At 65.8% G+C, this 27,544-nt stretch overlaps 2 protein-coding genes across 5 annotated transcripts; one reads left to right on the forward strand and one right to left on the reverse strand.

The window, feature by feature from the left end:
• The first annotated feature begins 49 nt into the window (after nucleotides 1–49).
• Nucleotides 50–26,910, forward strand: ZBTB4 (zinc finger and BTB domain containing 4). Of its 4 annotated transcripts, XM_067555298.1 has the most exons (5): nucleotides 50–278; nucleotides 1,206–1,353; nucleotides 13,749–13,824; nucleotides 16,760–16,836; nucleotides 20,815–26,910. In XM_067555298.1, exon 5 carries the CDS (start codon nucleotides 20,830–20,832, stop codon nucleotides 24,400–24,402), a length of 3,573 nt encoding a protein of 1,190 aa, XP_067411399.1. In that variant the 5' UTR covers nucleotides 50–278; nucleotides 1,206–1,353; nucleotides 13,749–13,824; nucleotides 16,760–16,836; nucleotides 20,815–20,829; the 3' UTR covers nucleotides 24,403–26,910. The 4 variants fall into 4 exon arrangements, with proteins under 4 accessions (XP_067411399.1, XP_067411392.1, XP_067411407.1 ...); XM_067555291.1 differs by lacking the exons at nucleotides 50–278; nucleotides 1,206–1,353 and adding an exon at nucleotides 8,545–9,097; XM_067555306.1 differs by lacking the exons at nucleotides 50–278; nucleotides 1,206–1,353 and adding an exon at nucleotides 10,446–11,339.
• Nucleotides 4,182–6,698, reverse strand: LOC137162189 (solute carrier family 35 member G3-like). The gene is made up of 2 exons (XM_067561750.1): nucleotides 6,381–6,698; nucleotides 4,182–5,258 (listed from the first exon to the last, which is right to left on the reverse strand). Exon 2 carries the CDS (start codon nucleotides 5,223–5,225, stop codon nucleotides 4,182–4,184), a length of 1,044 nt encoding a protein of 347 aa, XP_067417851.1. The 5' UTR covers nucleotides 5,226–5,258; nucleotides 6,381–6,698.
• Nucleotides 26,911–27,544: the final 634 nt, after the last annotated feature.

Consider the following 27,544-nt stretch of genomic DNA (forward strand, 5'->3'; position numbering starts at 1 on the left):
AGGGGCGGAGAGGCAGGTAGCAAGGACGGCCGGACGGAAACAGCCGGAGATTCCCGAGCGCTGCCGGGAGGAAGCCCGGCGCTGCCGCGGCCTGTCAGTGGAGCCGCCTATCCGAGCAGCGAAGTCGAGGCCGGTCGAACGCTCTGGGTGCGGCCCGCGGAGCCGGGGCTCTCGCGTGAGCCGCCTGCCGGGTGGGGCGCACCGCAGCTCGGCCGCGCTGACTGGGAAAGGCCGCGGCTCGGGCCTTGTCTGGAGCGAAATACGACCGCGGGCCCGGGGTGAGCGGAGACAGGACATTGCCCTGTTAGGGGTCTCGGGGACAATCCAGGCCGGGGGGGGGCCCGGTTAGGGGTCTGGGGGGGGGACAATCCAGGCCGGGGGGGGGCCCGGTTAGGGGTCTCGGGGAGGGGGGACAATCCAGGCCGGGGGGGGGCCCGGTTAGGGGTCTCGGGGAGGGGGGACAATCCAGGCCGGGGGGGGGGCCCGGTTAGGGGTCTCGGGGAGGGGGGGACAATCCAGGCCGGGGGGGGGCCCGGTTAGGGGTCTCGGGGAGGGGGGACAATCCAGGCCGGGGGGGGGGGGGGGAATCCAGGCCGGGGGGAGGGGGCCCGGTTAGGGGTCTCGGGGGTGAGGGGGAATCCAGGCGGGGGGGGGTCCTTCCTGCTTAGGGGGAGGTGTAGGTCAGAGGTCCTGATGTGGGGTAGCGGGAGAGATCTGTATTGGGGAGGGAACCTGGAACAGGGGGAGTCGTGCTGGTGGGAAGATCTGGGTCAGGAAGGATTCCAGCGGGTTGGGGGGTCCTGGACTCTACAGTCAGTGCAATTTGGGAGGCAGGTTAGCAAAAGGAAGATAAGCGAGGGGTCCCCTGAGTGTCAAAAATCCACAGAATCGTCATTTCACCGCTGTCGGCCTTGGTGGAGTGAGGGTGGCTGGCCCGGCTCCCTGTCCCTGCCGGCTCCCAGCACCAGGCAGCGTTGATGGGAAGCGGGTCGAGGTGGGTCTCCTGCGATGCCTTTTCTGTCACCGGCACGCCCGACGTGACAATCCTCGTCCCGCAGCGTAGCTACATCATCGAGAAACCATTTCAAAAAATCACCTTTGAAACATTCATTTAGACCCCCCACTGGCGCAGCAAACCCAGCCCTCGCCTGGCCCCGCAGGCACACCGAACGCCACCCCTGACCGGTGTGTTTTAACATTTACAGATCACTGCAAACAGAAGCAGCGATGCAGTGAGTTTGCCGTCACCGGCAAAAAAGCAGCAGCTTGGTGGTGGTGATGATCTGCTTGGTTTCTTGTCCCCCAAAGAGTTGTTAGATCTTCCCAGGCGTGACTGGAATCCGTCTGCAAACGGTACGCGGTTAGTTACGGAGCATCGGGAATTACAGTCGCAAAATAACTTGCTACCAAATTTGGGGTGTTTACATTGGTCTTGGGTCAGTTTTAGGCCAGGTTTACACTCAAATGTGGTGTGAAAAATCTGCACCCCTGAGCCCCTCTGTTTGTTCCGCCCCCAGGCGGATGGGACAGCTCTGGGAGCAAACTTAATCCTTGTCCTCTCACTTGGGTAGCCGTGTGAAGGATGGGGGAAACTGAGGCACCCGGCTTCATAGAAGTTTTACAGAAAATTCCCGCTTTGCTACACAAACTGAATTTGGCAAAGCGGGAGAGGAAGTACAGCGGGCGTTGGGGGTGCAGATGCCAGCGGTGGTTGTGACTCACCATCTGCTAGGTCCCCTGGCGTGTGTTTCAAGAACACCCGCTCTTCCTAGCCTGAAGCCCGACTGCCTCTGCCAAGGATGGTACCGACTCCGGAGACAGGTGGGAAGCAGGAAGCCACCGTCGCCGGGAGCAGGCCCATGGTGCGGAAAGGGAGGCGGGGGTGTTGCCCCGGAAGAGGCCCATGTGTCCGCGGCGAGCACTGCGCCGGCATGTGGGGGGAAATGTGACGGGAACAAATCCCCGGTGTCACGGCTGCAGCTCATAAGAGGGAGCTGGGGGGGGTGATGGCCACGCGGAGTTTGAGGCCAGAGAGAGACGTGCCGTGAACGGGACGGAAAAGGCATGGAGGCCGCGCAGGAGGGGTGCCAAAGCATGGAGTGGAGAGGAGCTGGATCCCGGAGCCACGGGGCGGGGGCGCTGAGTAATTGGGGGGTTGTGGGTATGGGGAGGGTACAATCCAGCACCCCCCCAAATCAGAGCCCACCCTCTAGAGCCTGTGCATGCAGCTCTGGCCATTGGGCACTAGATGGCGCTAGCGCCTGTTTAAACCCAGCCCCACACCTCATTGCCCTGCCCCCTAAACCAGCCAGTGCCCTGCCCTGGGGTCAGGGGGGGGGGGGGAGCCTCTCCCACCCTGGGGCTGGATTGAGGCCCCACGCCCCATCCTTACCCCCGGGGCCAGTGCCAGGCCTTGGGGCTGGATGGGAGCTAGTGCTCCCTAGAGCGGAAAGGCTCCCTGCCCCATTCCCCGCCCCTCTGAGCCAGGCAGCGTCCTGCCCTGGAACTGGATCCGGGCCAGCGTCCCCTAGGTGGCAAAGACTCCATGTCCCCTGGGAGCCAGGACTGAGCCGGTAAGTTAAGGGTCAGGACAAACCCCAGCGGCTGGTGGGTGCCCCTGCCTCAGGGAGCGTGATTATATTAGCATGTGTTGGGGGGGGAGTAACAGATCCACGGAGTGTGGATTGCTGTGGCTGTGGGGTTTGCCCTGCCTGCTAATCCCACCCCCCCCAGCTGGGTTTCAAAAGAAGGGAACAGACGTGTCCTGATGAGCAGCTATTCAATAAAGCTGGAGTCCTGCAACTCTCGTCTCCCCCGGCCTCTCTGTGTTTCCGCTGCACGCCCGGGCTCTGTGCGCCAACCGCTCGGCCCTACTCCCCTCCCAGAGCCGGCGATGGAACCCAGGAGTCCTGATTTTGCGGGGATGGGGGGGGCCTCCCTTTCCTCCTAGCCCAGGCAGCGGATGTGACGAACTCACACCTGGACTGCCAAGCCGACATACCGTGCCCCTCGGATTAGGCGTTGTAGTGCAGTGCCCACCCCCTGGACCAACACTGGGGCTTTTGTGACTATGGATGCCGCCCAGGCTCCCCCCCCCCCTGCCCCGACTGAGATCAGGGCCCCATTGCGTGGGGTGCTGCCCACATCCCCCCAACCAAGAGGGGTGCCCCTGTCGCCCAGACCCCGCCCACTGAGAGCAGGGCTCCTCATGAGGGCACGGCCTAGATGCCCCTCGTTGCGCCGGGCGCTGCACGGACCCTCCTGACTGAGAGCTGCACGGACCCCCATTAGTAGGGGCACCTTTGGACCAGCGGCTCTGTGTGCTCCTGTTTCTGGGTCCCCTAGTTCCCACCCCCCCTTTCTGCACCTGGGGGGGCTGTGTCCTCATTCCCCTTCCGCTTATGCCAGGGCCTGTCTCTTCCCCCACTGGGTTGTGGGGCAGTTCTGCCCCCAGGCAGCAATTTTTGTCCTCGACCCATGCCTTGTCGGCAACCAAATCACGGGCTTGAAGCAGCAGCTCTGTGTGACCCCCCCTCCCATTTCTGTGTGACCTCCCCCATTTCTTCCCCCCCCCCCATCCCCAGCCAGTTTTCCCATTCCTCCCACTATCAACAGGCTCCTTCCCAGCCATGCTGCTGGGGCACCCAGGGCTGGGGAAAGCGAGGCAGTGGGCTGGACGGACAAGGGAGCCAGGGTGGGAATGGCCTGGTGGATCCTGCCCACCCAACCAGGGCGCGTTGCCCCCGGGATCTGTATCTCTTCGCCCTGCGGCCCACCCTCAGACACACGATTTTTATTTCCGACGCTCGGCTCCGGGCGTGTTACATCTGCCCGGGCCGCCCGCGAGAACCGTCGAATTATTCTGGGGAGTCGAGGGCTGTAGTGCCCAGGCCGGGCCGGTCCCTTGCACCCATGCTGCGAGGGAAGGGTCTGTCTCAGGCGTGCATGTCCGCACGAGGATGGCGGGTGCTAAGGGCTGGTGCCCAGCGGGATCAGGTCTCGTTTGAGCAGTTGAGGAATCCCCCTTGGTCCATAGCAGCCTCTGGTTGGGTGGAGGGTCCCAGCGTGGGCCTGGCAGGTGGGGTTTCCTCCACGTGTGTCCATGGGGTGGAGGGTCCCAGCGTGGGCCTGGCGTGTAGGTTCCTCAGCAGAGCGTCCCCCCCTGCTGCCTGTCCCCACCCTCACCCGTCCTCCTCCCGCGGGTGGCAGCTGACGTTCTGGGCGGCGATGATGGCGATGCTGCCCAGGATGACGCCGGCCCCCATGACGTCGAAGGGGGTAACGGCCTCCCGCAGCACGTAGTACTGCACGGCCAGCGTCACCACCACCTCGGAGTGCAGCACGGCGCACACCAGGGCCGGGTGCGCCAGGGTGGCCGCGTGGCTGGCGCATAGGAAGGACACCGTGGCCAGGACCCCGATGGCCAGCGTGCAGGTCCAGGTGAGCGGGTCGGCGGGCAGCACCGGCTCCTGCAGCAGGAACATGGCCGGGGCGCACACCAAGGCCCCCAGCGCCCCAAAGGCGAAGGCGGCTGTGGGCAGCTTGGCCGGGAAATCCAAGGCCCGGAAGATGACCAAGCCCAACGCCAAGGCCACGCCGCCCAGGCAGGCCAGGGCGTAGCCGAAGGCGTCGGTCAGCCGGGTGCTGGCGTCCAGGCTGAGCAGGTCCGGCACCACCATGATGAGCAAGCCCAAGGTGCTGCCCAGCAGGCCGAACCAGTCGTAGCCGCTCAGCGGGCGGCTCTCCACGCACAGGGCCAGCAGGGCGGAGCCCACGGTGGAGGAGCCCTTGCGCACGGTGGCGGCGTTGGCGCTGGGCACCACCACGAAGGAGCTGTAGGCACAGGCGACGGAGACCAGGTTGGCGGTGGCGTGGAGCAGCAGGCGGCGGCGGCCCTGGGCGGGACCCAGCAGCGGGGCCTGCCGGCAGCGCAGGCGCCAGGCGAAGGCCAGGTGGAGGGTGCAGCGGACCAGCAGGATCTCCAGCGAAGGGATGGAGGAGGCCTCGTGGGCCATGCGGGTGAAGGGGGCCACGAAGCCGGCCGGCAGCCCGCCTCCCAGCAGCGCCACCAGCAGCCCCTTCATGCTCTCCGACAGGCGGTAGCGGCGCCAGGGCGCCCAGCCCGCTGGCGCGGCGGGGGCGGGGGAGCCGGGGCGGGAGGAGCGCAGCAGGGCAGCCAGCGGCCAGGAGGGCGTGGGAGGTGGGCTGGGCGGCAGCACGGCCATGGGGCCGGCGTGGGGCAGCGCTCGCACCACAGCCTGGGGGAGAGAGAGAGGGGAGGGTGAATGGGGCATGAGCAAGACTTTTGCTTCCCCACAACCCCCTGTCCGTCCGTCCGTCTGTCCATCCATCCATCCATCCGTCTACCTACCCCATCCATCCAGCCCCACTCCTCTAACAGGCTGGGGGGATCAGGCGACCCAGCTGGGTGGCCTCAAGTGTCTGGGTCTGACAAGTCCCAGCAGGGGGATGTGAAGGGGGGCCTGGGACGGAGAGGGGGCCGCATGCTTTCTCCAGGGGGGTAGCCAAGGCCCCAGAGGGCGAGGAAGCCGCGCGCCTCCTGGACTGGGCAAGGTCCGGGCTATCAGCCGGCTGGCGAATAAACAGGGCCCTGGGGTGAGGGCCACGAACTGGACTGGGCTGACTGGTCATCCCAGGCTGGTGACGGGGCCCCCAGTCTACCCCCCACCTACGTCGTCCAACCCCGTCCGCCCCACACTGCCAGCTTTACCTATCCTCCGCCCAGCCTGCCCCACAGCCTCCCGTGTTCCCATCACTTCTTAGACGCTAGCGCAGGAGCTGTGGGGCTCAGGACAAACCTACGTATGTTCGGCACAGCCTGTCCGTGGCCCAGACACTGGATTGCGCAAGGTGCAGGAGAGATGCGTCTGCCCTCCCTCCGTCTGTCCGTCCCCCCCGCCACATGGGCCGTCCGTCTGTCCCCATGCAACCCCTCCTTCCTGCTGCACAGCTAGCAGTGTGTCTCTGCCCGAGGCACAGATGAGTAGGAGCCGGGACCCCCTCACTCTGCCTCTGTCTGCCCGGCCCAGTCTCCCGGCGCTGCCGCGGCTGGTTCCGGCTCCCAGGGGCGCGGCTGGACCCAGCACCTTGACTGTGTGCGGAGCTGCCCCTGATGGGTGTAGGGGTCTCGCCAGACTGCCCCAGGGTCTGTCTACTCCTGCTACAGGTTAGCTCTACCCACTAGCCCCCACTGCCCTCCCAGAGCCAGGGAGAGAACCCAGGAGTCCGGGCTCCCAGCCCCCCCACTCTAACCACTAGCCCCCCATCCATTCCCCATGCCATGCTCAGAGCCGGCCCCGGTCACAGTCGGGGTGCCGAGTTGTAGCATGGAGCCGGGTTCGTAGGTCTCCAGTCCTCACCTCTGGCCTCGGTCGGGGGCGGTGCCCCCCTCCCACCGGGCGGTGCCCCCCCAAGGGCAGGACTCGGGCAGGCTGCGCCAGGGATTGTGACCTCACCTGCACTGCTCTATGACATCACCTCCGCCACGGATGATGTCATGGGCCCCCCCGGACTGGGCTTATTGCTCCGGGAGGAGTGTGTGTGTGTGTGTGTGTGAATACATGTGCAACGTGGTGTGTAAGAGAGACGCGGGCCAGTGTGAGATCTAGGGGGGGTGTGTGTGTGTGAGAGAGAGAGAGTGTGATGTAGGCCTCTGTGTGCCCACACACAGCAGTGTGTGTTGGGTGGGGGGCAAAAAGCTGAGAGAGGGGGGGTGTGTGTGTGTTTGTGTGCATATGTTTGTATGTATGACTGGGGGGTGTGATCTAGGCCTTTGTGTGTGTGTGTTAGGCCTCTGTGTTTGTCTAGGCTTTGTGTTTTTGATATCTAGGCCTCTGCGTTGTGTGATGAGATATTTAGGCCTGTGTCTGTCTGAGAGATCTGTGTGTGCGTGTGTGTTTAGATCACATACATACAGACCTCCTTCCCTCTGTGTGTGTGTGTGAGAGAGAGATGTAGGCCTCTCTTTGTGTATTTGTGAGCTGGCTGTGAAGTAGGCCGGTGTGCATGTCTGTGTGTGTCTTGTATCTAGGCCTGTGTGTCTGTGAGATATGTGTGGGGGGTGTGTGATTTGGGCCTTTTTGGGGAGAGAACAACAGAGACCTAGACATCCGTGTGTGTGTGTGTGTGTGTGTGAGAGAGAGAGAGAGGCCTCTGTGTGTGTGTGATATCTACGCCTGGGTGTGGGGGGCGGGTGTGTGTGAAAGGGAGATCTAAATCCTTGTGTGTGTATGTTTGTACGTGTGTGATCTAAGCCCGGCTGTGTTTGTGTGATCTAGGCGTGTTTGCATCTGTGTGTGTGTGAGAGAAACTGAGGCATATGTGTGCACGTAGGTTGATCCAGGCCTGTTTGTGTGTGTGTTTTTGTGTGCGTGCAAGCTACATCTTTGGGGAAGGGAGTGTGTCATCCAGACCTTTGTGTGTCTTTGTATGTGGGCAGGTGCACACTCATGCCGTCCACGCCTGTGTGTGCGCATATACACATGCAGTCTGGACCTCGGTGTGTGCGCTTGATCCAAGCACATACATCATCCAGGCCTCTGTGTGTGTGTGCGTGCGATCCAGGCCTGTGTGTGTCCGTGTGTGCACATGCTCACAATGCACACAATCCAGGCCTGTGTATGTGTGTGCCCATACATGATCCAGGTTGTGTGTGTCTGTGTGCGCGTGTGATCCAGGCTCGTGTGTGCATGATCCAGGCCCATGTGTGTGTGTTTGATCCAGGTCTGTGTGTGTATCTGTGTGTGTGAGTGACACAGGCCCGTGTCTGGGTGTGTGTCAAGGTGATGGTCTGCGTGTATGTATGTGCAACACAGGCCTGTATGTGTGTCTGTATGTATGCGCGTGCGCCAGGTGCTGGGCAGGGCCGTGTGTGGGTCTCTTTGTGTCTCGTGTGTCCCTCTGTGTGTGTGTGATCTCTCTCTCTCTCTGTCAGTTTGTGTCTCGTGTTTCTCTGTGTGAGTGATGCAGGCCAGTGTTGGGGTGTGTGTCTAGGTGACAGTCTGTGTGTATGTATGTGTGACACAGCAGTGTGTGTGTGTGCCAGGCATGGGGCAGGGCTGTGTGTGGGTCTATGTGTGCGTGGCAGGTGCTGGGCAGGGCCATGAGCGTGTCTGTTTGTGTCTCGGTGTGTCCCTGTGTGTGTCTCTCTGTGTGTCGGATTGTGTCTTGTGTGTGTGATGCAGGCCCATGTCTGGGTGTGCGTCTAGATGACAGTCTGTGTGTATGTATGTGCGACACAGGCCTGTATGTGTCGCACACCAGGTGCCAGGGACGGCCATGTGTGGGTCTGTTTGTGTCTTGTGTGTCCCTCTGTGTGTGCGTGTCTGTTGATTTGTGTCTTGTGTCTGTGTGTGTCTCTCTGTGTGTGTGATGCAGGCCCCTGTCTCTGTGTGTCAGTTTGTTGTGTGCGTTTGTGTGTGTGACGCAGGCAGGCCTGTGTCGCTGTATGAGTCTCTCAGTGTCTGTGTGTGTGAGACGCAGGCCCGTGTCTCTGTGTGTCGGTGCGTTGTGTGCATCTGTGTGTGTGTGTGAGAGACGCAGGCAGGCCTGGATCTCTGTGTGGGTCCCTCTGTGTGTGTGTCTCTCTCCCTCTGTGTCGGTTTGTGTCTCTCTCTCTGTGCGTGACGCAGGCCCGTGTCTGTGTGTGTCTGTGTGTGTGTGACGCAGGCAGGCCCGGGTCTCTGTGTGGGTCCTTCTGTGTGGGTGTATGTGTCTCTCTCCCTCTGTGTCGGTTTGTGTCTGTGTGTGTGTGTGTCTCTGTGCGTGACGCAGGCCCATGTCTGTGTGTGTGTGACGCAGGCAGGCCCGTGTCCGTGTGGGTCCCTGTGTGTGTGTGTGTGTCGGGTGTGTGCGGCGCGCGTGACAGGGGCGGGGGGCGGCGGGGGGCACACGGACACACACACACCCCCCCGGACCCGGCCCGGCCCGGCCCGGCGCGGCGCGGGATGATGTCAGCGGCGGGGCCGGGCCGGGAGCGGAGCCCACACGCGCCCCGCCAGCGCTGGCCATGAAGGGCCGGGCCGGGCCGGGCGGCGCCTCCATCTTGGGCTGCGGGCGCCAGCGGCTGCGAGCGCAGGTAGGGCCCGGACCCCCCCGCGGGCCCCCCCGGAACCCACATCCCCCCCGCGGGCCCCCGACCCCGGATCCCCCCCGCGGGCCCCGCCACGGGCCCGCCCCCCCCGATCCGCCCCCCGCGGCCTCCCCCCGACCCCGGATCCCCCCTTGGGCCCGCGCTCCCCGGTCCGCCCCCCGCGGGCCCTCTGCGGCCCCCCAGCCTCCCCCCGCACCCCCCTCGGTTCCCCCCAACACACCCAGGCTCTCTCCGCCCCCCCCGCGACCCCTGTCGAGTCCGCTTGGCCGGGTACCGCCCCCTCGGGCCCATGGCGCCCCCCCACAGCCCCGCCCCCCGTGCTCGGGTCTGCTGGGCCCCCCGGCCTCCCTTCCAGCCCCTCCGGGCCTGAGCCGCCCCCCCCGAACCCCCCCAGCCCCCAACAGCTTCCCCTCCCCGACCGCCGCCGGCCCCCTCTCTGCTCCCCCCCGACCCTGGCAGAGCCCCCCCCGTTGCCCCCATCTCAGGCCCCCCCGTCTCCCTCTGCCTGCAGGGGCCCACCCGCCTGCCCCATGGCCCGCCCCTGGCCCCCCAGCTGCTCTGCTGCTGCAGGGTGCATCCCCAAAGAGGTCACTCGCTGGGGGGCTCTCCCTGAGCCACCTGCCCCAAGGGGGCAATCTCCCCCCCCAGGCGGAAAGTGTGGGGCTAAGCGGGGCGTCCTCCGGCAGGAGCATGGGGGTGTCTGGGGGCACTGGGGGTGTGGGGGAGACTAGCGGGGGGGATTCAGGCCAGGGCCCCTCCCCCCAACTAGAGCCCCCCCCACCAATGTCATCCCCCCACCTTCCCTTCTCCCCAAAGGGTTAAAACTGCAGCTGGGCTGCCTCTCTCCAGCCCCACTGCACCCCCCAAATGCAGCCCCCCCATGCACTGCACATAGCCCAGCACAGATCCCCCACCCCCCAGTACAGCCCCCCTTTGCCCCCCACAGATCCCACTGTGCCCCCCTTTCTACATAACCCCCCTGAATCTCTCCCCCACCTCCTCCCCCTGCCCCGCTGACCCTTCATGGACCCCCTTGTGCACCTGGGGGCATCTCCCCACCCCACTGCACCCCCCTCCCCACACCCTCACAGACCCTCTCACACCAGCCATCACCTCCTGCTATGGCTGTTACCTACGCCCCCCCCCCCCACACACAGTCCTTCCCCCCTCCAACCCCCCCTCACGTGCACGGCCATTTCCCCCACTTCTCGCACGGCCCTCGCACAAACACAGTCGCTTCCTGCACGCCTCACCCACACCCCTCACCGCCCTACAACCCCTCACAGGCGCTCCATGGCCCTTCCCCACACATCTCACCCCCCCCCCTTCTGCACAACCATCACCACCCTACACCCCTCACTGCCCCACGCCCCTTATGCAGGCCCCTCACACACAAACACAGCCATCACACACACCCCTCACCACCCTACACCCCTCACACACACACCCTCACCTCCCTACACCCCTTACGCAGACCCCTCCCACACAAACACAGCCATCACACACGCCCTACACCCTTCACCCCCCTCACACACCCGCCTCACCACCCTACAGCCCTCACACACACTCCACGGCCCTTCCCCACACCCCTCACCGCCCTACACCCCTCACACACACACCCTTCGCCCTCATACGCACAACCGTCACCGCCCTACCCCCCTCACACACACACACCCTTCACCCTCTTATGCACAACCGTCACCACCCTACACTCCTCACACACACACACCCTTCGCCCCCTCACTGCCCTACCCCCCTCGAGGTCCTCACACAGCCCCTCACCTCCCTACACCCCTTACACAGACCCCCTTCCGCACAAACCCAGCCATCACACACGCCCTACACCCTTCAGTCCTTCCACACACCCCTCACACAGACACCCCACACCCCCTTTATCCACACCTCTCCCAGCCCTTTACACCCCTCAGCCCCCAACACCCCCTCTCACCTCCCCCCAGCCCTTCCCCACTCCCCTAGCACCCACTCCATGACCCTTCACGCCCCTTTCACACGCCCCTCCCTGCTGCTCACACGGGGGCCTGGCATTGGGGGTCTCGTGAGAAATTAATTCATGATGGGCCCTCGTGACTGCGTGTGTGTGCGTGAGTGAGCGAGAGAGTGCGCGTGCATTGCGGTTCGTGCCATCGTGTGCGCGCACAGCGCTTGTGTGTGTGTGTGGGTCTGTCTGTGCGGTACCACGGACGTGCGGGCAGGTGTGGTGCCGCGGGTGATTGGGCATGGGACTCTGTGTGTCTGTGCGGTGCTGTGTGTATGTGTCGTGCCATGTGTGTGTCTGTTTGTGCAGTGCTAGTGTATGTGTGTGTGTCTGTGCGGTGCCGAGTGTGATTGTCTGTGGTGCTAGTATGCTAAAGTGCTGGTGTGTTTGGGTACGCTGTGCGTCTGAGTGTGTGTCTGTGCAGCGCCGTGTGTGTGTGGGGAGGGGGATGGAACAATGGAGTTGCGAGTTTGTGCTTTGTGTTTGTGTGTGCTGCAGGAGTGCGCTCTGGGGTGTCAGGGCCGAGAAGTGGGGTGGGGGACAGGGCCTGGGAGCTGGGGGTGGAGCTGGGGGGCGGGGCAAGGTGTTTGGGTGGGGGGGCAGCTGGGACTGGTCTGAGAAGCAAAGTGGGGAAGGCGGCATGTGGGACTGGTCTGAGAAGTGGAGACCAGAGGGCTTACGGTCTGGTGAGTGTGTGTGTGTGTGTGTATGGGACCGGTCAGGAGGGGGGTGTATGGGACCGGTTTGGTGGTGGGGTGGGAAAGGACGTTGTATGGGACCGGTCTGGAGGGGGGTGTATGGGACCGGTCTGAGGAGTGGGGAAGTAACTACACTCAATCCAGTTTTGGCCCATGGGCCTTCCAGCCTGCTCCCCAGAGCGGCCTCCTGGCGGGGTGTGTGTGTGTGTGTGTATTTTCTTCTGACGACACTCCTATTGGTGTGTGTGTGTGAGGAGAGATCTTTGGGGGGGTCTGTGTGAGTGAGACGGGACCTGTGCGTGCGCGGGGTCCCCACCTCCTGCGGTGGCGGGGCCAGTTGATCGGGGCCTGGCGCTCGCTCTGGTCCCATTCCCCTGCAGCCTGTCCCCCCCTTTGATCTCCCCTGTGCGTGCCGCCGGCCGCCTCTTTCGCTCCCCCCCAGCCCCTATGACTCAGGCCTGCCTCAGCTAATGGCAGCCGCCTCTCCCAGAGGAAAAGGTCACTTCTTCATGGAAAACATCCCAGCGGAACAGCGGCCGGCCGGCCCGCCCCAAGCCCCATGTTGCCCCCAGAGGGCTCGCGGCACGGTTTGCTCCCCCCCGGCGCTGACCGGCTCTGGTTGGCAGTGGTTGGTTGGAGTACCGAGAGGCCAGCAGGCTACGGGCGTTGGGCTCGGTGGCCGTGGGAAGGGCTCGTGTTAACCCCAGATTTGCGGGGCAGGGCGGAAATCCCCAAACCAAACAGAAAAGCTGGGAACATTCCCAACCCCAGAACTTGAATAACTTGCACGTATAAAAATCAGCGCACGCAAGTGTTCTAGAAGCCCACAGCGTAGATCAAACGAACGCTCGCCCGGCACCGACATGCGGCCACCTCTCGGGCGGGGCAAATACAGCGATCCCTCGCCCGGCACCGACATGCGGCCACCTCTGGGGCGGGGCGGCTGTTAATACCCTATATATAGCACTGCAGCACTCTGGGTCTCCCATCCTCGTATTGATCCTGCTGATTGATGGTGAAATCAGCCTGGATTCCGGGCCAGGTCCGGGGTGGCTGTTGCCCAAAAGAGAGGATGCGCTAGTGTGTCTCTCTCCCCCTTTGGGAAGGAGTGTGTGTGTGTGTGTGTGTTCGTGAATGAATGCGCCTTTGCGTGTGTTTCTGCAGCCTGATTGTGGCCGCGAACGAGTGTGGATTTGTTGCGCGGGTGTGTTTGTGAACGAGCGTGTGTTCACGGTGTAGAGCAAGGCACGGACAGCGGGAATGTGGATTTGCACGTGTGCTGTGGGTGTGTTTTGTGAGCTGCTATGACACAGTGTGCACACGTGGATGTGTACAGTGTGAGTGTGCGTTTGTGGATGAGTGTGCCTTTGTATAGTGTCCATTTGAATGGGTGTGTATTTGGGGGTGTGTGCGAGTGAGGCTGTGTACCACAGAAGGGTGTGTTTGTGAATAAGTGTGCCCTTGTTTGTGTAGTGGGCGTGTGAACAGGAGTGTATTTGTGTAACAGTGGGTGTATTTCTGAGTGCAGGTGTATTTGCGTATGGACAACGTGACCATGAGTGTGCCTGCGTGTTTGTACAGTGTGCGTGTGAATAAATGTGCATTTGTGTATTCAGTCAGCATGCTTGCATGTACTGAGTATATTTGTGAGATGTTTGTGGCATTTTTGTGAGTGTACAATGATGTGTGTGTGCGCGTGCAGTGGAGGGGTTATCTGTGTGGTGTGTGTGCTCAGTGCGTGTGAGGTGTTGTGCAGAGCGGGTGTTTGCATTTGTGCAGTGTGGGGGAGGTTATCTGTACAGTGCGTGCAGTGTTATCTGTACTCTGTGTGTGTGTGTGTGTGTGTGTGTGTGTGTGTGTGAGAGAGAGAGAGAGAGAGAGAGATCACCCCCCCCACGTTTTGCTCAGCGAATGTTTTTGTGGGGCTACTTCTTTAACTCAGGTCACACCTGGAGCAAGGGGTTGACATGGGAAAAGGCCTTATGACATCACAGCCAGCTCAACCAACCAGCACTCAGGTGAGCCCAGCAGCTTCGCTCGCTGCCATCCAATTGGCTGGGGCGGGGGGGTGAGGCGGGTTGTGGGCTGTAAATACCCTTGGCTGGCCCGGGTTCAAGGTCTCTCCCCTGCCAAGACCTGGGTTCTGAGACCAGCGGTTCCACAGCAACAGCGGGTGACCCCGGTCCCCCCCCAGAGGGCTGTCATTGGCTGTTGTCACGGGGACCATCTGACCCAGCTGGTGGGTCCTGGCAGGCGGGTGATGGAGGAAGCAGATGGGACAGTCACCTGGGCTGAGGGGGAGGGGGGAACATCCTTTGTGGTTTCTATGGCAACACGTCTGATTTCGTGGTGGTTTTGGTGGCCCGGCGCTGATGCGGTTGGGAGGGATAGTGGAGCCCCCTGATTTCCAGCGCAGCTGTGACATGGGACACCCCCCAGGGCCATCTGACTGTACCTGGCACGTACACCTCACCACAGGAGACTGTATTCCCCATGGGCGCCCCCGGTGATGTCAGATGGTTCCTGTCATGCACCCCCCCCATGACATCCGGGTGTATTCCTCACCCCCCCCGGTCACGTCAGACTGTACCTGACACCCCCCCCATTACGTCAGACTGTACCTTTGAGAGGCAGACCAATTTCATCAGGCTGTACCTTGATGTATGCATCCATCACACCACCCTCTACTCGACACACACAACGCAGTTGTCAGGGTGTGTCTGACCCGTGCACTCCAGTTCCATGAGACTATCCCTGCCCCATACACCCCCTTTGTGTCCTGCTGTGCGTGCCACATGCCCCCCTCAATTATATCAGATTGCATTTAGTGTGTACATGCCAATTACTTTTGATGGTATTGTGAGGCGCACACACACACACACACACACACACAAGTGCAAGCATGCTGTACCTCCATTTCTGTCACAGCTGTCCAAAACAGAGGCCCTGACTGCATCAGACTTACATGCACACACACATACACACCCCAAAAAAGTCACGTTGTACCTGACTGTGCATCCCACGAAACTGTGCATAAAACATACACCAGACAGACCTGGCATCAAACAAGACATGCACCAAGTTCAACAGACTGCGCCTGGCGACAACCCCCTGCCCCCCCGGATACATCAGAGTGTAGCTGTGATACACACCCCGTCTCTGATTATCTCCAACGGTACCTGGGATAAACAACCCCCCACCATTTGCATCAGACTGTAGCTGTGATACACCTCTTCTCCATCTCTGATTAGCTCCAGCTGTATCTGGAGGGGGAGACACACAATTCCCCCCCAGTTACATCAGACTGTAGCTGTGATACACCTCCTTCCCATCTCTGATTAGCTCCAGCTGTATCTGGGGCACGCACACCAGTTACGTCACAGTATAGCTGGGCTACGCCTCCCCCCATCTCGGAGCCTGCACCCGGACATGCCCCCCCCCTCCAGTTTCCGACACGTATTCAGTCGCACCGCCAGACTGTGCCTGTCACCCCTTTGCCCTGGTCACAAAGGGGCCAGTCACAGTCGCCGACAGCCCCTGGCTTTGGTTTCCTGGAGCCGCCGGGGGACCCTTGCGTCTCCGCTTGGCCGGGCCTGGCGGCGACCACAAGACCCGCTCCGGAAACGCGTGGGGAGCGTTCCTCCCCCACCACAGGCTTCGCTGGGCTGGTGGGACATGGCCCGGCCTGGCTTGGCTCCCGTGACAGCCTCTGGCCTGTAATTAGTAACACGTTGCCCACCATGTGACCTTGGCATGGGCCTGGATTCTCGCCCCGGCTCTGGGAGGGGAATGGATGCTAGTGGTTAGAGCAGGAGGGGCTGGGAGCCCGGACGCCTGGGTTCTATCCCAGCTCTGGGCGGGGACTGGGATCTAGTGGTTAGAGCTGGGAGCCGGGATTCCTGGGCTCTGTTCCTATCCCAGCCCAGAAAAGTCCCTGCCTCTCTGTGCCTCAGTTTCCTTCTCTATAAAATTGAACTAATTGTCCCTCCTCCTCCTCCCCTGTGGGGGCTTCGTTAATTGATGCCCTCTGCCGGCACAGGAAAGACGGTGTCCTACTCGAAATAGCCCCTTGCTGTTCCTCTGGGGCAAGGCCCAGCTTTTTGTCCAGCCCATAGCACCCCTCTTTTGGCGTTAGGGCTCTCTGTGCCCATCCCCACTCCCCCCAATAAAGGCCCCTTGTACGATTTTAATTATCGGCCCTTTTTGGAGGCCGTGTGGCGGGATGGCTGGCACCCTGGAGCAGGGCTCAGCACCCGTGGCTTCTAGGCCTGGCTCTGCCCCCGGCCCGCGGGGCAAGTCACGTTGCCCGATCCGTGCCTCAGTTTCCCCGTGTTTAAAATGAGGCTGGTGACCCTGAACAGCCTTTGCTGCATCCCAGGCTAGGAACAGGCGGATCGTCGAGTCCGGGAACCCTGAGCCTGCTTCATCCTCATGCTAGACAACCGCCCGGGTTTAACTCCCCCCAGGTTAGTTTCGTAATGGAGGGGTTTTCAACAGCCGTCAACGCCTTTTCTTTCTGGGTCTCTCCAGCTTTTTCTGCCCCCCAAAATACCCCATGACGTTAATCCCGCGACTCCGGGAGCTGGGGATTGGATGGAGAAGGCCAACTGGTGCGAGATTTGCCATGAAAACCGTCCACCTACCCCGGGGCAGGATGGAGAGAGAAAGACGTGTGCGCGCCACACCCCCCTTGCCCCGCTGCACGCTCAGTCCCACGCTTACCCCTGGCTTAGAGAGGGGAAACCGAGGCACGGATTGTGGGAGCTGGGACTCGCCCAGGGCCACAAAGCGAGTCAGGAATAGAGCCCAGGAGTCCTGGCTCCCAGCCCCCCTGCTCTACCTACTAGCCCTCCCTCCCCTCCCAGAGCCGGGGAGGGAACCCAGGCATCCTGGCCCCCAGCCCCCAACTCCTCTGGTGGGTCTCAGCACCTAACCCCCAGCGTGTCTCCGCAGAGGATCCGGTGTGTGGAGGAGCAGAGCCGTGGTGCCGTGGGGCAGCTGTGCGTAGTCCATGAGGCCCCCTATCACAGGTAAGGGGTTCTTAGTCCCTGCTCAAGTCCCCATAGCACCGCCGGGCGGATCCAGAGACTGGCCCCATAGACAACGTGCCCCCTTTGTCCTGGAGGGGGGCCCGGGCCCTTTCCCTGCTAGAAGGTGCCAGCTAGGATCCGGCCCCATGGCGGGGCACTGGCGAGCTCGGGGGGCAGGGGATGGGACACAGCAGATCTCCTCCCTCCCCTCAGTTCTCACCCCCAGTTTTGGGGGGTCTGTTCTCTGGGGGTGCTGGGAGGAAGGGGCGGCTCCGGGCTGGGCTGGCAGGAGGTGACGGTCCCGCCTGCCCTGCCCTGGCAGCGTCCTCGCCCGCCCGCCCGGGCTCCGGGGCTGGTGCCAGGCCGGGGCCGGTGGCTGCAGGTGCCGGGGGGGGGGACGGGAGGCGGCCGAGCCGGCCTGTGCCAGAGCCGTGGGGGGAGCCGTGGGACCCGGCCAACTCCTGGCTGCTGCTCACAGCTGGCACCGGCCCCACTTCCCCAGCCATCTTAGCTGCCAGCTGGGAATGCCGCCGCAAAATGGCTCCCGCCGGCCCGGCCCCCCTCTGCCTGCCCCACGCCAACCCACTTTCCCGGCCCGACCCACGCAGCCCCGCGCCCACCACCTGGCCCAACCCACACCGCCCCGCACCCCTCTCCTGGCCCAGCCAGCCTGACCCAGGCCGCCCCGCCCCCTGCCCGACCCACACCCCCTCAGCCGCCGCCTACCCGATCCACACTGCCCCGCGCTGCCCCCTGCCCAGCCCGACCCACACCTGACCCACACCGCCCTACGCCCAGCCTGACCCACACTGCCCCATGCCCCCCACCTGGCCCACCCAGCCCAACCACACCGCCACTGACCCAACCCACGCTGCCCACCCCAGGCCTGGCCCGACCCACATCGCCCCCCGGCCTGGCCCGACCCACACCGCCCCGCGCCCCCCACGAGGCCCACCCAGCCTGACTCACACAGCCACGTGCCCCCCGCCTGTCCCGACCCACGCCACCCCGCACCCCTCGCCTGGCCCACCCAGCCCGATCCACACTGCCCCGCGCTGCCCCCTGCCCACCCCGATCCACACCTGACCCACACCGCCCTACGCCCAGCCTGACCCACACTGCCCCATGCCCCCCGCCTGGCCCGACCACACCGCCACTGACCCAACCCACACCACCCCGCTCCCCCCGGCCTGGCCCGACCCACACCACCCCGCTCCCCCCGGCCTGGCCCGACCCACACCGCCCCGCGCCCCCCACAAGGCCCACCCAGCCTGACCCACACAGCCACGCGCCCCCCGCCTGTCCCGACCCACACTGCCCCGCACCCCTCACCTGGCCCACCCAGCCCGACCCACGCCGCCCCATCCCCTGCCAGACCCACACCCCCTCAGCTGCCGCCTACCCAATCCACACCGCCCTGTGCTCCCCGCCTGGCCCGACCCACGCCGCCCCGCCCCCTGCCCGACCCACACCTCCTCCACTGCCGCCTACCCAACCCACACCACCCCGTGCTGCCCCCTGCCTGGCCCGACCGATGCCCCCCGCCCGACCTGACCCACACCACCCTACACCCAGCCCGACCCACACTGCCCTGCGCCTCCCACCTGGCCCACCCAGCCCGACCCACACCGCCCCACGCCCCCAGCCTGGCCCGACCCACACCGCCCCGCATCCCCGGCCTGCCCCGACCCACACCGCCCCGCGCCCCCAGCCTGCCCCGACCCACACCGCCCCGCGCCCCCGGCCTGGCCCGATCCACACTGCCCTGCGCCCCCCACAAGGCCCACCCAGCCTGACCCACACTGCCCCATGCCCCCCACCTGTCCCGACCCATACCGCCCCTGACCCAACCCACGCTGCCCGCCCCCTCTGGCCCACCCCACACTGCCCTGCGCCCTCCGCCTGGCCCAACCCAGGCCGCCCCGCCCTCGCCTGGCCCACCCAGCCCGACCCACACCGCCTCCGCCGCCGCCTACCCAATCCACACTGCCCCACGCTGCCCCCTGCCTGGCCCAATGGATGCCCCCCGCCCGGCCTGACCCACACCGCCCTATGCCCAGCTCGACCCACACTGCCCTGCGCCTCCCACCTGGCCCACCCAGCCCGACCCACACCGCCCCGCGCCCCCGGCCTGGCCCGACCCACACCACCCCGCATCCCCGGCCTGCCCCGACCCACACAGCCCCGCGCCCCCAGCCTGCCCCGACCCACACCGCCCCGCGCCCCCGGCCTGGCCCGATCCACACCGCCCCGCGCCCCCGGCCTGGCCCGATCCACACTGCCCTGCGCCCCCCACAAGGCCCACCCAGCCCTGACCCACAGGCCTGCCCCATGCCCCACTGCCCCATGCCCCCTGTCCCGACCCATACCGCCCCTGGCCCAACCCACGCTGCCCGCCCCGTCTGGCCCACCCCACACTGCCCTGCGCCCTCCGCCTGGCCCAACAGACGCCGCCCCGCCCTCGCCTGGCCCACCCAGCCCGACCCACGGCGCCCCGTCCCTTGCCAGACCCACACCGCCTCCGCTGCTGCCTACCCAATCCACACCGCCCTGCGCCCCCCCCCGGCCCAACCCACGCCGTCCCACCCCCTGCCCGACCCACACCCCCTCCACCGCCGCCTACCCAATCCACACTGCCCCACGCTGCCCCCTGCCTGGCCCAACGGATGCCCCCCGCCCGGCCTGACCCACACCGCCCTATGCCCAGCTCGACCCACACTGCCCTGCGCCCCCCGCCTGGCCCACCCAGCCTGACCACACCACCCCTGACCCAACCCACGCTGCCCCCCCACCTGGCGCGACCCACACCGCCCTGCGCCCCCGCAAGGCCAGACCCACACCCCCTCCGCCGCCGCCTACCTGATCCACAGCGCCCCGTGCCGCCTGCCTGGCCCGACCCACAGTGCCCGCACCCTCCGCAAGGCCCACACCGCCCCTGGCCCGACCCACGCCGCCCGCCCTGCCAGGCCTGACCCACGCCGCCCCGCCCGACCCACACCATCTCCCGCCCAACCCGTGCCCCCCCGCCCAGCCTGAGCCACGCCTCCCCGCACCCGGCCTGACCCACACCGCCTCGACTGGCCTGCCTGGCCCAACCCACACTGCCCCACACCCCCCACCTAGCCCAACCCACAACCCCTGCCTGATCCACGCCGCTTTGCGCCCCCCGCCTGGCCCAACCCCCACCCCTCACCCAGCCTGACCCACATTACCCACCCACACCACCCCATGCCCCCCACCCGGCCCGGCATGGCCCGGTCCACACCCACACCGCCCCATGCCCTCCGCCCAGGCTGACCCACAGTGCCCCACGCCCCCATCTGTGCCCCCCAACTGCGCCCCCCACCTGGCCCGACCGGCATGCCCCGCCCAGCCCAAACCAACCCACACTGCCCCGCGCCCCCCACCCGGCCTGACCCGCGACTCCCACCCGCCCCAACCCACACCCCCCACACCGACCCGACCCGCAACCTCCACCCAGCCCAACCCACACCAACCTGACCCCGTGACCCGCGGCCCTCCCCCCCCCCCCCCCGCACCTGGCCTAATCTGTCCCCGGCCCAGTGGATGTCCGCTCCCAGCCTTGTCCCGGGGTCCTGGCAGCAGGCAGAAGGGGCCGCGGAGACCTGATGCCCCCCCGTGGGGCGGGCTGTTGGCAGGGTTGCAGGCACTGTGTGCGCTTAGGGGGGCACTCGCGAGCGCCATGGCTGCCGCCCCTCTGGGCTGTATGGAGGGAGTGGGCACCAGCCCCGATCTGGCATGGACCATCCTGCCCTGCGGCTCTAACCACTAGTCCTCATCCCCCTCCTCATTCTCTCCCTCCAGGGAGAGAACCCAGGAGTCCTGGCTCCCAGTCCCCCGTGCTCTAATCACTAGCCCCCCCTGCCCTCCCCGAGCCGGGGAGAGAACCCAGGTGTCCTGGCTCCCAGCCCCCCCCACTCTAACCACTAGCCCTGATGCCTGTGTCTCCCTCCCCAGCTCGGCGGCACTGCCATGGCTCCGGTTGTGGAGCTCTCGGACGCGGCCCACTCCGGCTCCCTGCTATTGCAGCTGAATGAGCAGCGCCTGCGGGGCCAGTTCTGCGACGTGATCGTCATCGCTGAAGACACCAAGTTCCCGGCCCACAAGAACGTGCTGGCGGCCTCCAGCCCCTACTTCCAAGAGGTGCTGGCGGAGGAGCCAGCCAGCCGCCAGCCCGCCCAGGTCCTCGAGCTGCCCGACATCCGGGCTGGGGTCTTCTCTGACGTCCTCAACTTCATCTACAACTCCCGCCTCTCCGTGCCCAGCCCGGTGGCTGCCCAGCAGCTGGAGGCCGCCGGCCGGCTCCTCGGCATCTCGTGGCTGGAGAACCTGGACGCAGCCGCTCGTGCCAAGGAGATGAGCGAGCCCTGGAGCCCCGAGGACGCCGGAGACGCCTCGTCCACCAGGTCCTGCGGCTCCCCGGTGGACCTGACTTGCCCGGCGCGGCCAGCTGAAGCCGCCAGCCCCGCCGGCCTTCGGGAACCGGCCTCGCCTCCCACGCCGGACAACGCCGCTGAGACGGCGAAGATCCTCTACGCCCTTAGCACGGCGCCGGCTGAGCCGGGCCCCCCGCCTGACTGGGAGCGCGGCCCCGGGGAGCCCCCCGAGCCGGCGCCTTCCTCCTCTTCCTCGCCGGCGGGCAGCGCCTTCTCCTGCGGCTTGTGCGGCCGGTCCTTCACCACCTCGGCTGCCCTGGGCCTCCACGGCAAGCTGCACCGCTCCCGGCGGGCCCTTTCCTGCCGCCACTGTGGCAAGACCTTCATCCACGTCAAGCGGCTGCAGACCCACGAGGTCCTCTGCAAGGGGGCCGGCCGAGGCGAGGAGCCGGCGGCCGCCCTCCCACTGCCCCCCAAGCCGGCCTCGTCTAAGAAAAGCCTGCTTTACCGCCACCGCGCCTTCCAGCGGCCGGACTACATCCCGGAGCAGGACCACTTCGTCAAGGTGGTGGATGGGCACGTGATTTACTTCTGCACCGTCTGCGAGCGCTCCTACATGACCCTCTCCAGCCTCAAGCGCCACTCCAACGTCCACTCATGGCGGCGCAAGTACCCCTGCCGCTACTGCGACAAGGTCTTCGCCCTGGCCGAGTACCGGACCAAGCACGAGGTGTGGCACACGGGCGAGCGCCGCTACCAGTGCATCTTCTGCTGGGAGACCTTCGTCACCTACTACAACCTGAAGACGCACCAGAAGGCTTTCCACGGCATCAACCCGGGCCTCATTTCCTCCGAGAAGACGCCCAACGGCGGCTACAAACCCAAGGTCAACGCCCTCAAGCTCTACCGCCTGCTGCCCATGCGCTCCCAGAAGCGGCCCTACAAGACGTACAGCCAGGGCCTGGCAGGTGAGGGTCTCCTGCTGCCTCCCCGGTCCCTTCCCCTGGCCCCAGGCGAGCCGCTGGGCCGCCCCAGCGAGCCTGGGCCCAGCTTCGGGGCGGCCGGCGCCTTGGAGGCCCCCGAGGCCGAGCGCTTCCGCCTGCCGGCCGAGACACCGGCACCAACTTCCCCATTCCCGGTGGAGATGGCTTTCGGGGCGGGGCCGGAGCCGGCACAGCGGGCAGCGGGCGAGGCCCCGTCGGTCATCGCCTATGGCCACCCGGCTGCCTCCGTCATCGTGCACAGCACCTCCGTGATGCCGGCAGCCGGTGGCGGGCAGGCCTCCTCGGTCATCGCCTACAACAGCAAGCCGGTGGCCCCCCGCCCCACACCGGCCGAGCCCCTCAAGAAACAAGTGCTGAAGGATTACATCCAGGCCCAAAAGGCGGCGGAGCAGCAGGCGGCAGAGGAGGAGGAGGCAGGCGGCAGGGGGCCGGCGAAACCGCGGGGCCCACGCCCAGGCCGCACCATGACGTACATGGCCAAGCCGGCCTATGTGGGGGCTGCCTCGGAGAGCCGGAGCGCCCCGCTCTGCCAGATCACGGTGCGGATCGGGGAGGAGGCCATCGTCAAGCGGCGCATCTCTGAGACTGACCTGATGCTGGAGAAGAGCTCCCGGCCCCACAAACGCTTCGATCCCGGCCCAGCTGAGAAACCGACCACCGGGGCCGGCAAACGGGCCGGCGGCTCCTACGCCAACGAAAGCGGCGAGGAGGAGAGCGACCGGGATGCCGAGGACCAGCTCTGGCGCCCCTATTACACCTACAAGCCCAAGCGGAAGGCCTGCGGCTCGGGCGGGGCTGGCTCCGGCGTCCCCAGGGTCAAGCGCTCGTCGCGCTGGCGCCGCAAGCTGCGCTCCCTGCGCTGGGTGAAGCGGGCAGAGGAGGAGGAGGAGGAAGAGGAGGAGGAAGGGCAGGAGCCCAGCCCGGCGCCCACCCGAGCATCGCCCGCTCCCGGCGGCTCCGACGCCCCGGCACTGGAGCCGGCGCACAAGGCCGGGAGGGGCGGCGGCGAGTGGAAGCACGAGTGCGGGGCCTGCGGCAAGCTTTTCTCGGCGCTGAAGAAGCTCCGGAAGCATGAGCGGGTGCACGGGAGGCCGGGGAAGGACGATCCAGCCCCGGCCCTGGCCCCGGTGCACCGGGTGGGCCGGAAGCCTTCGGTCAAGTTCACCTGTGCCCACTGCGCCAAGGTCTGCAAGACGGCGGCCGCCCTGAGCCGGCATATGAAGCGGCATGAAGGCGAGAGCCGGGATCCCGGCCCGCCCGTCCTCACCACTGTCATCACCTACTCCAAGAAGCCAGAGGAGCCGGCGCTGAGGGCCGTCAAAGAGGAGATCACGCAGGAGATGCAGGTTTCGTCATCCAGCGGGGAGCCGCCGGCTGCCGAGGTGAGCCAGGCCCAGGCCGCCGGCCAGCGGGACGTGCCGGAGAGCCAGGCTGCGGCCGTGATGGCCCCAGTCCCGGTGGCAGAGGAGGAGGAGGAAGGAGAGGAGATGCCGCCGGAGGCTGGCGGGGTGGAGGAGCCGGCCGCCCCGCTGCCCGAAGCCACCACCAGCCGTGCCGAGCTGGCTCCGTCGCCCCCCGGCCCCGCGGCCGCCCTTTCCCTGCAGGATCCCGTCATCTCGCACACGGGCCCGGCTCCGGCGCCCCCCACAGCGCAGGAGGAGGAGGAGGAGGAAAGCTTCCAGGAGAGGTACCCGGTACAGGAGTACCCCCTGCCCCTGCTGGCGCCGGGGGTCTGCCGGACCCGGAAGGAGGCCGAAGAGAAAGCCGCCTTCCTCGCCTACCCTGGCGCCCTCCCGTTCAACGCCGTGGCCAAGGCCGGGACGGGTGACGGGGAGCCCAAGATGAGTTTCTACCCGGAGCCCTACCCGCTGGTGTACGGGCACCCACTGCTGGCTGCCTACCCCTACAACTTCACCAGCCTGGCCGCGCTGCCCGTCGCCCTCAACATGGTCCTGCCGGACGACAAGCGGCAGCCACCCCTGCCTTTCCTGCCCAGCGTCTTCAGCTACTCCGTCAACCCCTGCCGCAGCGAGGCCCAGGATGGAGGGGGCGGCGGGGCCCATGGGGCCGGCAGCGGGGCGGGGGGCGGGGCAGCCGGGCCCCGGGGGGCGGTTCGGGGGGAGCCCCCGGCGCCCGAGCGCCTGAAGAAGGGAAATCTCCTGTGAAGGGGGAGATGTGGGGGGGGGAAGGCGCCGGAGCTCAGACGGGAGGCGCTGGAGCTGCCATGGGGGGGATTCTTGAGGCGAGATGCAGGCGGGTCGGGGAGGCCCCAGAGCCGCGATTGGGGGGAGGCGCCAGAGCCAAGGTTCGGGGCAGGGTGCCGGAGCCGAGGGCGGGGGAAGGGAGGAGAGGGGGAGGCGCCCGGAGCCAGACTGCAGGGGGTGCCGGAGCCCAGGGTGGGGAGGGGCGGTGATAGAGCTGAGCTGTGGAGGCCCCCCCCAGAAGTGTGATGTGAGGGCACCGGGTGGGGGATGCTGGAGTCAGGGGGCTCTAGAACGGGGGGGATGCCAGAGCTGATGAGGGGTAGTGGGCCCCCCTCCAATCGCGGTGGGGATGGCTTGGGGGGATCCTCCCCAGCAGGGAAATAGCAGCCCCCCTTTTCCCTTTGCAGCCCCCCCCACCTGTGCACCCACTGTTGAGCTGGTGGCTGCCGGGGGGGGAGGCTGAACAGCTCCACCCCTGTCACCCGGAGAGGGACCAATGGGGGGGGGGCAGACGGCCGCCCCGTGTACCTCCCACCCCACACTCACATCCTGCACCCCAGCCCCCCCCCCCCGTTCCTCCACCCCCCAGTCCTGGTGGGGCACTGCAGCCGGTGACTCTGAGTCACACATCCATGGCTTCGGCACTTCCAGAAGCTTCCTTGGGTGGGGGGGGGGGGGATTCCTGGCTGCCCCAGCTCCCCCCCCGCAAACTCTCCCAGCAGGGGCCGCTGTAGAGGTCTTGGGGGGGGGCGATGTCCCATTTGCTGCCCCTCCCGATCTGCAGCCCGGGCGGGAGGCGGGTTTCCCCATTTGCACTAGTCATTCTCCAACGTGGGCCACCATGCCCCCCGGGGCGCTAGCCCCCCCCCAAAATAGCCCCCCCCCGGCTTTCTCCGTCACCCCCGTAATTCCCAGCCCGTTTCCCCGCCGGGGCCACCCCTCCCCATAGCAATTCAGTCCCCGGAGCTGGCTCTGGGGTGGGTTTATCCCCCAGCTGGCAGGACAAGGGGGGAGATAAGGACAAGGGGGGGCACCCCCAAACTCTCCGCCCTCTGGCATCTCTCCAGCCTAGCCACCTCGTTGCTCCAGGCCACCCTCCCCCAAAACTAGCGCATCTTCATGGCACAACCGTCATGCTCTGGGTTGATTTGGGGGGGTATGGGGGGAGCCTGCACCCCCCCCTTTGAGCCCCAACATCTGGGTCACAAACAGCTTGGACGGGAGGGCTTTGGAAGTGGGGGGGTTGCGGAGGGGGATTGGATATAGGGGAGCGAAGGGGGGCCTGTCTTATTCGTGGCAGCTCTGGCCCCAGAGGGTCAGGGAGTGGGGGGGCGGGAATGGGGGGTCCAGCCCAGTTATACCCCCCGCTAGCTGGGGGGGGTTGATCTCCCCGGCTTGTTGAGCCAAGAGGAAATGGGGGGGTAGTTGGAGGGAATGCAGCTCTGTCCCCCCAAATTCAAATGGAGCCCCCCAGCCTGCCCCCTGAAACTCCCCCCAATTCACCCTGTATCTCCCCCCCCCCCAAAACAGCCTCCACGGTCCCCATGGATCATTGGGCAGGGGGGCTGCCCCCCCCACTTCCAAGGATGGGGGTCTCTGTCCCCTCGGTTTCCAGGCAGCAGGGCGTGCGGCTGGGCAGCTGCAGCAGGGGTGCGCGGCCCGTGTGCGTTTGCCCAGCGACGCGTCGCAACGGGCGTCGCGCCCTCCCCTGCTGCATCGCGGCAGCGCAGCGCCCCACGGCGGCCTCCCCTGCTTCGGCGCTGCCATGGACATTCCAGGCCTCGCCCGCCGCTGGGCAGCCTAGAGCCCTGCACTTGTCGCCTGGCGACGGGCCCCCCCCCCCCCCGCAGCCCGCCAACGCGGCGCCAGGACCGCTGCAGGCCCCCCCAGCCCTTCTCCTGCGCGGCCGGGGGTGTCGCACCCCCGCAGTGCACGAATGCAGCGGCCACTGCGTCCCCCCCATGGCACAGCCCTCGCCGGCCCCCCCCCCCGCAGCTCAGCCATGCATCCACGCCGCGTTAGGCCCGGCTGCGCGGGGTGGGGGAGCTATTTAGCAGAGAGCACCAAAGGCATTCTGGGAAGGTGCCCCTCCCTCCGAGGGGCAGTGCGGGGGGCGCAGTCGGCGACCTGTACATAGCTGTCCGTCTCTGAGACCTTTTGCACTTTGTCACTGAGTTTTCAGTGAGCGTCGAGCGTTTGCTACTGAATGTATCTCGTCTTTATTTTCTAGAGGCACCTCCGGTTAGTTGACAGCACTTTAGAGACCTAACGGAACGGTTCAAACCCACCCGAGAAACACAAAAAAAACCAACCAAACCCACCCCACGTTCCAGCCGCTTTTCTCCTGGGCTCTGCTCCAGCTGTGACTGTGTGGCCGACCTGTAGAGAACAATCCGATATTTATCTTTCTGCATCTGTGTGTGTAACTAGAATAACTTCTCCAAAATAAAAAGAGAACTATACGCTCCAGCCGCCGGCCGCCCATGCTACTCCTTTCGGCGAGCGACGGGGGGTTCGCCCGGCACCAGGATGCAGCCATCTCTGGGGCGGGGCGGCTGGTTATACGGGGACCCCTCGCCTGGTGCCAAGATGCAGCCATCTCTGGGGCGGGGCGGCTGGTTATACGGGGACCCCTCGCCTGGTGCCAAGATGCAGCCATCTCTGGGGCGGGGCGGCTGGTTATACGGGGACCCCTCGCCTGGTGCCAAGATGCAGCCATCTCTGGGGCGGGGCGGCTGGTTATACGGGGACCCCTCGCCTGGTGCCAAGATGCAGCCATCTCTGGGGCGGGGCGGCTGGTTATACGGGGACCCATCGCCCCGCACTGAGATGCAGCCACCTCTGATCTGATTCCCAGGGGCAGGGTGCCTGCTCCTCTGCCCAGCAGCCCAAAGCCCCCTTGCACAGCAGTGGGGCCAGCCCTGATTGCCAGAGCGGTGGGGGCACTGCAGGGGAGGGGTGGCCGGGGAGAGCCCAGTCCCTGGCATAGCCAGCTGGGGGCGCTGCAGGGGGATATTTTCCACACACCCCCATCCTGTCTAGACTGACCCCCCCGCCCCACTTCTGGGATCCCAGCCAGCGTGGTCACTTGGCAAACAGCCAT

The sequence above is a fragment of the Emydura macquarii genome, unplaced genomic scaffold (genome assembly GCF_026122565.2).
Source record: "Emydura macquarii macquarii isolate MOO-44397 ecotype Brisbane River unplaced genomic scaffold, CSIRO-AGI_Emac_v2 contig_306, whole genome shotgun sequence".
NCBI classification, from domain to species: Eukaryota; Metazoa; Chordata; order Testudines; family Chelidae; genus Emydura; species Emydura macquarii.

Excerpts from the sequence above, each read along its gene's own strand:
- ZBTB4 (XM_067555298.1), top strand. The coding sequence starts at position 20,830 with ATGGCTCCGGTTGTGGAGCTCTCGGACGCGGCCCACTCCGGCTCCCTG.
- LOC137162189 (XM_067561750.1), bottom strand. The coding sequence starts at position 5,225 with ATGGCCGTGCTGCCGCCCAGCCCACCTCCCACGCCCTCCTGGCCGCTG.